The 11,932-nt window shown below is 43.6% G+C and overlaps 1 protein-coding gene across 5 annotated transcripts in view; it reads right to left on the reverse strand.

Moving 5' to 3' along the window:
- Window positions 1-11,932, reverse strand: part of SIAE (sialic acid acetylesterase) — a 39,731-nt gene that overhangs the window by 26,122 nt on the left and 1,677 nt on the right. For 2 of the 5 annotated variants that reach the window (XR_012423841.1, XM_045370825.3), the window contains exons 1-2: window positions 11,822-11,919; window positions 7,483-7,644 (exon numbers count right to left, since the gene is read on the reverse strand). Coding sequence is in view for 3 of the 5 variants with exons in the window: in XM_045370825.3 (XP_045226760.2) it covers window positions 7,483-7,644; window positions 11,822-11,888 (229 nt within the window). In the remaining 2 variants the exon portion in view is untranslated. Of the gene's footprint in view, window positions 1-5,220; window positions 5,657-7,482; window positions 7,645-10,820; window positions 11,049-11,821; window positions 11,920-11,932 lie in introns of those variants that run through there. The other 3 variants (XM_045370827.3, XM_045370826.3, XM_065529160.2) reach the window with 3 other exon arrangements.

Here is an 11,932-nt window from a genome sequence, read left to right on the forward strand (position 1 = left end):
CAACAGGTGACTAATAAAAACTCAATTCATACAGGATTTCTCAGAGTCCTGGGGAAAATGTCCAAAAGCCCTAAGACATCAGGGGAAGGGTGCATGCTTGCTCCTCTTAAAAGCATAAGCAACTGAGCTTGCTACTCCCATCCCTAAGTGGTTAATTAAATCTAAAACCAAATGTTCGGTATTGTTTTTATACCATCAGTAGCCACACGTCAACGTATTAAATGTATAATTCACCTAAACCAGAAAAATCACTGTTTTGGAAACAGTGGGCAGCTAGGACAGATTGTGTCGCACAGGTGTGATGTGTTCCATATGGCTCACACTTCTGAGCAGGCAGACACTCCAATCTGTCCCAACTCCAGGCTTGCCAAGGTCTTTCCAGGCTTCCTGTACTGACACATCTTACTGGAGCTCTGCCCTTCTGCCACCAACGTTATTCACTTATGATGGTGAGGTCAACCCCCAGAAAACCTAGGACTATTTCTTAGCCTTCTATTGCTATACAATTGATTCCTATTCACTGCTGTTAATTGGGTATTTACACTTAGCCTCAACCCAGACAACATGGCTGGTGAAGAAAACTACCTTCACCAGAGGTTCTAAAAAACTCTGCTACCTAGTAATAAAAAGACAATGCCAAACTATTTGGGCAAAACATGGCAATACCATCCTACTACAACCAGAGGATGACTCCCTCTAGGGCCTAAGGAGTAGAGAGAACTAGGCATCAAGACCTGAGCCTTATTCCCAAGAACTGCCTCCCAGAGGAACCGCCTTCCAACTTCCACAAAGACCTCAGAAAACTTCCTCCTGGGCTAGTCCTCAAGATGTTAGTTTCTAGTATTTTTCCTTTCCTACTTGATAAAAGAAAATTCTGGCAAGGCCCAGCAGCTCATGCCTGTAATCCCAGCACTTTGGGAGGCCAAGGCAGGTGGATCACTTGAGGTCAGGAGTTTGAGACCAGTCTGGCCCACATGGTGAAACCCCGTCTCTACTAAAAATACAAAAATTAGCAGGGTGTGATGGCACGTGCCTGTAATCCCAGCTACTCAGGAGGCTGAGGCAGGAGAATCACTTGAATCCAGGAGGTGGAGGCTGCATGAGCTGAGATCGCACCATTGCATTCCAGCCTGGGCAACAAGAGCAAAACTCCATCTCAAAAAAAAAAAAAAAGTAAAGTAAACTCTGACAATAACAAGTGTTAAGAACAGTTAACTTCCAGGCAAGTCAGGGAAACCCTGATGCACTCCAGAGAGGTTACTAATGGTTAAACCAACTCAGAGACAGTTCATTTAAAACAATAAGGATTTGCTCCTATGTAAGTCTATACAAAGGACAGCAGCACCTGTGAAGACTGTTTCTTAGACCAAAAGCAAGGGTGGGATTAAAAAGGCAAAAAGCCACCATGTTTCATAAGAACTGCCTAGCCCTTGGCTTATCAGTTCAGGACTGGTTTGTTGAAATAGAGCTCACCACAGGCCAATCAAGTTTGGTTAAGAGTTTTTAGAAACAGTGGTGACCCATGAAGTCCATAAGCTTGAGTCCAAATAATAAACTTGAGTCACTAACCACAAAGAGTTCACCATCTAGCTGCTTTTCTACTGATGTGGATCGGCTTTCTGAACAAGTTGCTCTCCATCCTTCTTTTGGGCCCTAATGACTTGCTATCAGCAATTCCAGGCCAGGCCCAGGTTTCTGTAAATCTTCATTTTCAGTGCACTCAAATCTCTGCTTCCTTAAATTTTTTCTTGTGCCACCTAGGAAGATTAATTCCCTTCCTTCATTATACAGCTACTTAGAGTGCTTAGTATGCCATGTACTCCATCAATTAAATGGTAGGTAGTAAACCCCATCCCTGGGTTACACTGACAAGAGAGCCATGCAAATTGACTAGGGCCTTACATTCTCATGTCTAAGGGTTAGCATTTCTAGTGAACTATTTCCTTTTTTTTTTTTTTTTGAGACGGAATCTCACTCTGTCTCCAGGCTGGAGTGCAGTGGCGCGATCTCGGCTCACTGCAGGCTCCACCTCCTGGGTTCAAGCAATTCTTCTGCCCCAGCCTCCCAAGTAGCTGGGACTACAGGCGCCTGCCACCACACTCAGCTAAATTTTTTTTTTGCATTGTAGTAGAGACAGGGTTTCACCGTGTTGGCCAGGATGGTCTCGATCTCCTGACCTCATGATCCACCCACTTCAGCCTCTGGAAGTGCTGCGATTATAGGCGTGAGCCACCGCACCTGGCCTCTGGTGGCCTATTTCTTATTGTTGCTCTTCTCACATTCCAGCCAAGGGCAGTGAAAAACTCTCTGTCTCCACCTTCTCTCCACCTCACAATTCACTCCCACCTCAAAATGGGAAGAACAAGCACACGATCAAAGGAAAAAAGGAAAATAATTTGTCTAGAGACATAGTCATAAAGTGCTTTCTTGTTTTTTCTTTTTGCTACTCATATCAGATGTTAATTATTTTGTTCTATTATTGTGCCAAAATCTCAGATGCCAAGAAGAGAAAAAGGAAAATTATCCATGACCATTCCCTTCCCGAGAACAACCTAGAGATGAAAAAAGAGGCCCCGTTCACTTCCCCCCCAACCCCCACCCAACAGAACCCTAGTTCCTCACTAGCTGCAAAGTGGCTCAGTGGTTTGTGGAAATGGCTTGGAAGTCAAGAAGGCCTTACTGCCTACACTGCCCCTCACCAAACTACATTTATTCTGTTGTAATCTTAAGTTCATCTCCACCACCAAATATGAATGCAAAGGAAAAAAAGCTTAAGTGCTTTTATATCATTAAAACTGCCCATGCAAGTTACTTACACTATAGCCTGTGGTGGCAGACACATCCTAAGGTGACACCCCAAAGTCACATGCTTGTGTGGCTGGCAGAATCTGTGACTGGCTTCCAACCAACAGAAAATGGCAAAGGGAATGAGATGTCACTCTTGTGTTAGATAATGTTATATGGAAAAGGTGAAGGGATTTTGCAGATGTGATTAAAGTCCCTAATCATTTGACTTTAATAAAAATCAAGATTTTCCTGGGTTGGCATACATAATAAGGTGAGCTCTTTCAAAGAGGATCTAGAGGTCAGAGATCTGAAACAGCAGAGGTGCTGCCATGAGCTCAACACCTAAATGAATTCTACCAGCAACGCAAGGGAGCTTAGAAACAGGTAACTCTCTACTCGCACCTCCAACGGGAACACAGCCTGGCCCACACCTTGATTTCAGCCTTGTGCGACCCTGAGTAGAGAATCCAGCTAAACCATAACCAGACTTCAGACCCGCAGGAATTGTGAGATAGTAAAAGAGTGTTGTTTTAAGCACCTAAGTTTGTGGCAATTTATTATGCAGCATAGAAAACTAGTATGCAAATTAGCCAGGCGTGGTGGCGGGTGCCTGTAATCCCAGCTACTCAGGAGGCTGAGGCAGGAGGATCACTTGAACCTGGCAGGCACAGGTTGCAGTGAGCTGAGATCACACCTCTGCACTCCAGCCTAGGTGACAGAGCAAGACTCCATCTCAAAAAAAGAAAAGAAAATTGGTATGCATGCCAACCAGGGGCAGGGAGGGTTTTAGGCTTTAGTATTATTTTAAGGTAGAGAAAATATATCTATTTACCTCAATCATGATGACAAATATAGACAGACACACCCCCATTTTATCACCTACATACATACACCCCTACCATGTATGTCAAAGTGAGAGGATATGCCTGGTTTTCCCTGCTTGTATTCCTCGTGTCTAAAAGAATCCTCTTACCTCATTTGACAACATCGTTGGAACCAACCCAGTACCTGACCATGGTCCCAATTATCACTCAGGTGTTAATTTTCCCAAAGTCTCAGTGTCAGTCTGCTGGACAACCACCTTTATGCTGTTATATCTTACTTTGTTCTGGGTTTCTAGGGGACTATGGGTAATAAGTTAAATATTACCAGAGGTAGACAAAGCAACAAACTCAGGTAATGTTGCTGAAAATCTCAGAGTCCTCATTAAAATCTAAACCAGAAATCCACCCTTCAGTATTCTCTGTGGTATGTCTTTTGAGAGACATATTTTGCCTATGAAATTTCTTACATGTCTACCTCCTTTATTCCAATTAACACTTCATCTATTTTGCTTCACGGGCAGAACAAAGCAAGATACCCATTGCAGCAGGTTTGCAGATCTCTCTAAACTCAAATATCTTCCCCTTTTCTACCAAGTAAATGTGGAAAGTCTAATAAACAGGTCCCCACCACCACCAATAACATCAACCCCTTTTCCTGTGAAATTATCATTCGTACCCATGAATCACTCAATTCTCTTAACTTGCTGCTGGTTCTTTTAACTACGAATGATACATCCCCTTGCAGTGAAGCAGCTGGAGCACTACTTGAGCCTAAACTACTAAATGTGAAAGGATGGAATGGGGGAGTGAGTTCTTGAGAGATGGGCACTATTTGTATTCTTCTCTCTACTTTCCTAGGGTTTCTGGCTCAGTGTTTTAGACACAGTAAGCCCTCACTCGGTGTTTATCAAATTCAACTCAAGATAAATGAGCAGCTTCGCAATCACTGTAAAGGAAAAGGGAGGCTCCTCCCCTAATTATTACCTTTCATTCCACCTAGCCTCCTGCCTCATCTCTGCCCACCTCAAATACTAGTTCTGAAACAGGCATGAAGGGAGAAAAATCTAAAAACAATGCACGAGGATTTTTAAACTGAAATGCTACACAACATTGTACGCTTTCCGTGTGTATCTCTACAGCACTGTGTTTTCTGAAACAGGCATGAAGAGAGAAAAATCTAAAAACAATGCACGAGGATTTTTAAACTGAAATGCTACACAACATTGTACGCTTTCTGTATGTATCTCTACAGCACTGTGTTTTCTCTGTCGCCTAAATATTTATTGGTAACTTGTTAGCACCATGTAAATCACACTTCTTATTTTTACACCACAGCAGTTCTTTAGATTTCTAAGTCAGCATCATTTACTGAGAGTGCCATTATTTGTACACAGTGCTCCTCATTTCTAAGGTGGCCCAGCACAAACAGAAAGCACGAAGAGTCCCTTGAATCCTTCACTTTCAGGATATCCTGCAAGTCACCGACAGCATTTAGATCCAACAGAGAAGCATGTCTCAATCAGCTGAAGCTTCCCTTTCAGTCTTTTAGTTTACCCAACAACATTCTTACCTTAAAAAGTCTTAAAACCCAAGAATTAGAAGCACTTACCTTATGTCAATGCCTGGCATATAGTATTTTTAAATGTTTGCTGAATGGAAATGAATTTTGAAGAGACTGCATCAGGATCCGGATCACTCTGGATTGGATCACCAGTTTTGTATACTGATAAAACTAACCGGACAATCCTTGCTTTCGGGGGCCAGTGCAATTCCCACAAGCATCCCTGTCACATATATATGCTAGCCACTGCTCAAACCACCACTTTGCACCTGAACTCCACCTCCACCTCTGAGCAGCCTCCTCATATGTCTCATTCTCACCTCCACATCACACAGCTATAGAGCTATCTGTAACATCCAGCCCTGAGCGTGCCTTCCTGCATCCCATAACTTCTAGCTTCATCTCCTCCACGCCGGCTTCTACATCTTTACCTCTTCTAGACAGAGACTCACTCCTTTGTAAGATCTCCCTGCTCATGAAAACTGAAAATTCTCACCTTCCTGAACATCCTCACAGCTACTCTATGAGGTCAAACCGTCATCATCTCTTGCCTGGATATCATAGCAGCCTGCCCACAGGGCCCACCACCTCTATCTTACTAATCTCCAATCCATCTTCCACAGTGCTGCCAGAGTGAGCTTTCTAAAGTATCTGATCATATTATTTTGCTGTTTAAAACTCTGTCTGTTTAGAATAAAACATACACTCCTTAGCAATGACAGACAAGCCTCCCTGCCCTTCCAACCTATCTCCTGTCATCTGCCCAGTCCTACACCCCCAGTGTTCCAGACCACCCAACCTGCCTGGCATCTCTCCCATGGCCCAGGTACACTCAGGCCTCCATGCCTTTGCCAGGCTATTCCCACTACCTGGTGTGCCCTGCTCACCTCTTAAGATGAGCCTCAGACTACATAATTATCCCTATTCTCTACAAAGCACCTTGTTCTTCCTCACTGTGGCACTTATCACACTTAACACACTTATCACACTGAATTGTAACTGCTTACTGTCTTCCTGTCTAACCCGCGTGCCTCATTAAGGGAGAGGACATACCTGTTTTACTTATCACTGTATCCCCAGTACCTAGCACAATGTCTCAATCATGAGAGCACATGGTAGGCTCTCAACAGATATTTGAATGACTGACTAAATAAGAATAGTAATAGTAACAATCATGACTACTAAAACTTACCCTGCAGTTGTGTGCCAGGCACTGTTACAAGTACCTCACAAGTGTTAATTCATTTAATTCTCACAGTAATCCTGTAGGTATCATGACGATCTCCATTTTACGTATAAACTGTGACACGGAGATGTTATATTACATGTCCAAGATTATTCAGCCATAGAAATGACAGAATCAGGACCTGAGAGCAGTAACTTCCAGAGCTTTAGACTACCAATATGAAGTCTTACATTCTTACATTATGGCACTGTCAGTAAATGATGCTGACTTAGAAATCCAAAGAATTGCTGTGGTTTAAAAATAAGAAATGGGATTTACATGGTGCTAGTCTTGGGTTTTAAGATTTTTTGCCGGGCGCGGTGGCTCACGCCTGTAATCCCAGCACTTTGGGAGGCCGAGGCGGGCGGATCACAAGGTCAGGAGATCGAGACCATCCTGGCTAACACTGTGAAACCCCGTCTCTACTAAAAATGCAAAAAATTAGCCGGGCGAGGCGGCGGGCGCCTGTAGTCCCAGCTACTCGGGAGGCTGAGGCAGGAGAATGGCGTGAACCCGGGAGGCGGAGCTTGCAGTGAGCCGAGATCGCGCCACTGCACTCCAGCCTGGGCGACTAAGCGAGACTCTGTCTCAAAAAAAAAAAAAAAAAAAGATTTTTTAAGGTAAGAATGTAAGAAGGTAAGAATGTTGTTGGGCAAGAACTACCAGAGTTCTTACCCTCTCCTCCATACTGCCTGTCCTCTATATGTGATTCAGCTCAAATATCATCTTCTGTGGAAACTTTCCCTTACCACCCAGTCTGAGTTCAATGTTTCTCCTCTGTACCCCAAGACACCCCACATGTACCTTCATCATAGCATTCATCACACTGTCCTATATAACTTGGTATCTATTCCCATTATTCCGTAAGTTCCTTGAGAACAGGAACTTTGACTCAGTCTTATTTTTCTCTGTATCCTCAGTGCCCAGCACATGGCAAAATTCAAATAACTTTTATGGATGAATGGACAGACGGATGTACAGACGGATGGATGGATAACGTGAGCTACAGCATTAGCATTCATTTTCAGATAATCCAGCAGGTGGCAGAAGCGGGCAATAGCTGAACAGAAGATGGGCTGCCTTACCTTTCACACTGGTCACTTTCTTCATGATGGTTTCCTGACCTTGGTGCAGGGTCACGGTCACTGCGGCTCCAGGTGTACCGAAGCCCCATATCACTGCTCCAGCAGGCTCCTTCTGCAGCACCATATCATTATTGATGTATGAAGCAAAGCGAAAACCAATACCTAAAAAATTTAGCAAACACTGAGGGGAGCATCATTGGAGAGATACAACACCAACTGGATCAAGTGAAACAGCAAAGAACATACAGTCTTTATGCACGAGAATTTTAACATACTAAGTCCCTTTAATCGTCTAAAACTGGATCTTCTCCCTCCTAATTAGGCAAGCAACATAACAAGAACAGTTTCCAACAGATGCATCATAGTACACGATGACCACTAAGGAAAATTCCCAGAGCCCAAAGCAACCAACAGACCATAGTCTTCCCTCCCCTTCAGAGCTCTTGATTTGTCTTTGTTCTCAGGCCTGGCCCTAACGCTGGGCTCTGTCCCGCTAAATCACTAAAATGCTCCTTTCATGCACCCTATAGATGGTGTTTATGAGAAAAATAAACCACTTCCTTTCCCTGTTTTCCATTACCACGCCCACTCCTAATGGCTGGGAATAAAGCAGCATGCCTCTTTCCAAACAGCCTTCCCTAATCTTTTTCCCCTTCCCTATCTCCCCTTTTCCATGGCACTAATGCCAATTTCCTTCAAATAATGCCCCTTATCACAGTTTTTTGACAAACCAGTGTACTGCATCAAAAATTCTAAATAAGCCCTTATAAATATTCATGACAAGTCAGCATCCTTCTCAGGTAAATTCAAATAAATCAAGACACATAAATAAGGTCAGTGAGAGACAGAAGGTCAACATGTCTGAACAAAAGTCTTCAGTCACAATTTTACCCATTCCACAAGCTAAATTATACTAAAAGGACAAGATAAAGCACACTAGAAACTGGATTCTATTCTAGAGAGTCACTAACAAGACTGAATAAGAACTCGCTTTAACGAGATCGTTCCTATTTTTAACATCCAGCCTATATAGAAGTATTTTATTAATAACAAACATCCATCCAAATTATCTCAGCGTGTTCCTCATCAAAACTTAACAAGGAAAAAAATAAAACAAATTATATCCCAATGTAGCTGAATAAAACAGACCCCAAATTACCTAAAAGATAATAATTAACAAAATTAAGATCTTTTTAAGCATTTTAAACAAAAATGATAGGCAGAAAAGAGAATCAGAATTAACAAGGCTGACATTTTCCTCCCTGGAAGCTACAAATGATGAGGGCCCCTTCGGCTATACTTAACAGGGCAGCACAGCTAATGGAGTCGCCTACACAGCTCCGTGGCCTATTTATCCTGCTCTTGGAATAACAGGCAAGTCACTAAAAATCTTCAGCTCTCTCTTATGAGCTATATATGATTCAGCTCAAATATCATGAAACCTACTGTGATCATGAAACCTACATGACAATGAAAGATCACCCAGAAGGCCTACTGGGTTGGAGATGTACAGCTACCATGAGCAAAATGCTCTAAGAAAAGAATACAACGCCCCAGAATTGCATAAGCAGGTTGGCAGCCTGCTGGGGGGAAGGGGGAGGCACATGTGTGGGAGGGCCTTGTCTTGGGTAGGTGCTTCATATGGAACCAAAAAAAGGAAAACCACAGACATAAATAAGAGCTAAGTAGAGAGAGGGTGGGGGTAGGGGAATGGCTGCAGCTTGCACATTTGTGTGCAGTCAGTAGCCCATAGGCTAGGAGAAATACCTTTCCAAGTCTGTCTGTTTTCAGCAATATACACTTAATGAACATCTTTGTGAATGACTCTGTGCTGGGCTAAAGAGTTTTAGAGGTGGAAAGGATCTTCATAATCGTAGTATAAACATGTTACTTACTGATCAAGAAGCATAATCATATTACTGATCAAGAAACTGAGACCAAAGGCAGATTAAACAATTTTTTAAAATAGCTTGCATGTTCATTAGTTAATTCAACAAATATTTATTGATACCTACTATTTTAAGCACTGGGGATATAACGATGACAAAATAATAATAATAATAACAGACAAAAATCCTTGCCCGCAGGGAGCTTCCACTCTACTAGAGACTTTACCTGTGGCAGGCACAGTGCTAAACACACCACAAACATTAATGTCCTTTGGTCTCAAGTCACATAGTTTATGACGAAGTTAGAAAACAAGTCACTTGATTCCAAACTTGAAATTCCTTCTTTGCCTAAGTTAGATACTTGCGGCAAATCAAAGAAAAAATCATATTCCTTGTCTTTGTAATGTTTAAATTCTAAGCTCATTAGACAGTGGAACATCAAGGAATTGTACAATGGACAAAAAAAAAGAGAGAGAACGAGAAAGAGAGCAAGGCTGGTCATTCCTTGTGTCAAACACAAGACATATACATTTAACATTTGATTTTGTTTGTTTGTTTGTTTGTTTGATACAGAGTCTTGTTCTGTCACCCAGGCTGGAGTGCAGTGGTACGATCTCAGCTCACCACAACCTCTGCCTCCAGGGTTCAAGCGATTCTCCTGCCTCAGCCTCCCAAGTAGCTGGGATTACAGGCGTGTGCCACCACACATGGCTAATTTTTTTTTGTATCTTTAGTAGAGATGGGGTTTCACCATGTTGGCCAGGCTGGTCTCGAACTCCTGACCTCATGATCCGCCCACTTTGGCCTCCCAAAGTGCTGGGATTACAGGTGTGAGCCACTGTGCCTGGCCAATTTTTCTGTATTTTTAGTAGAGATGGGGTTTCGCCATGTTGGCCAGGCTGGTCTTGAACTCCTGACTCTAAGTGATCTGCCCACCTCAGCCTCCCAAAGTGCTGGGATTAAAGGTGTGAGCCAACATTCGGATTTTTTAGGTCTTCAGTTTTTTCCTTCATTTGGGGCTAGAGTAGAAAAACAGGAATGAGTGTTATGGGGAAAAGACAATCATTAAAAGTGGAATAACACAATTAGGACAGTGGTTGCCTCTGGTGAGGAGTTCCGGTGGCACTGACAAGGAGCACAATGCCAGGCTCAATAGACTGGCAGTGTTCTAGTTCTAAGTTGGGTGCTGCTCTCATGGGTGTTCATTTTATTGTGTTATTGCTACATATAATTTTGTACATCTCAAGTATTACATGGTAAACATGGGCACAGGGAGAATGATTTAAAGGAAAAATGTCAGAATATGCAACCAAGTAGAGTACTAATGAATGAAAAATGTGATCAATGTTAATGAAGGTGATGTAACAATACGACCCAAAGGAGGATAAAATACTGACACTAAAATAAACAGCCTTTAACTGAAAATCTAATAAAATATCTTCTCCCTACCTCATAAGATGGATCTCAAAGGTCACTGAGTGGAGATAAGAGTCAGGAAATGGCATACAGAGTGCTAGCATTTTGCACTTTTGTTAGACTCTAAACAATCATTGATGGCCTGCAGTTTGTCTGAAGCTAGGTACTTTTCTGGCTGTCAGGTAGAGCAGCGTTCATTTTTCTGCAGGCTGTTCTCCTGCCCAAACTTTCATTTCCTAACAGGGATCGCTGGGGTCCACGCTTTGAGAGTTTTTAAAAAGAAAGGAAGAAATCCAACATTATTATCACTTTAGTTTGCATTATCAGACAGATTGTACCTTCTGCTTTCTCCATACTGTGACCCAGTATCCAGCCTAGGGTATTCAAATGGCAAGATCAAGATCTGACCTGCACAACAGCCAAAGCGAGCCAGCATCCTCCCTTATGCCACTCACATTATCTCACCACCAATATCTGTAAGCTGCACCAGAAATCAAAACTGAGCCTTAAATAGTCTGAGCTAGTGAGGGGGTTGTATTTCTTAGCCCTAATAACCACTCAAACGAGTAAAATTTAATTCCCCTAAGGAACCCCGCCTGAAGCAAACCCTCCCCAAGGGCACCACTGAGGGGGTAGCGCTGAAATGTTTTGGAAGATTCAGTCACCTGTTTCCAAATATTATCTAACTAGCTTCCCCTCCTTTCCTCCGAGCTCCCCTGCAGTTACTCCAGGACCCCGAAAGCCTCTTTCTGGGCACATTTGGGCCTCCCCACTAAGACAAACCGCACTTTCTTCCTGCGCACAGGCTGCCTGTTAGGAATGGTGAGTGGGGGTGGAGAAAGTGGAGAGGCCGGGGTCCAACCCAGCAGACCCCTGCAGACCGGGCCTAGGTCAGAGACGCGAGCACCTAGCCTAGCTAGGTTCCTTCGTCGACCTTGAGAAAGGGGCGCGGATCCGTGTCCCCCAGGGGACACGGGGTCTCGGAGCCCGCACAGGCTGAGGGGCAGGGGTCCGGCCGAGCCGGGCCGCCTCACCTGCACTTCGATCGGCCCACAGGATTAATGGCAGCACCAGCCCGAGTACAAGCCCCGGCGCCACCATGCTTGCAAGGATCCGCCCGCCGCTCGGGACTGGGAAGGTGGGCT

The sequence above is a fragment of the Macaca fascicularis genome, chromosome 14 (assembly GCF_037993035.2).
Source record: "Macaca fascicularis isolate 582-1 chromosome 14, T2T-MFA8v1.1".
In the NCBI taxonomy this organism is placed as follows: domain Eukaryota; kingdom Metazoa; phylum Chordata; class Mammalia; order Primates; family Cercopithecidae; genus Macaca; species Macaca fascicularis.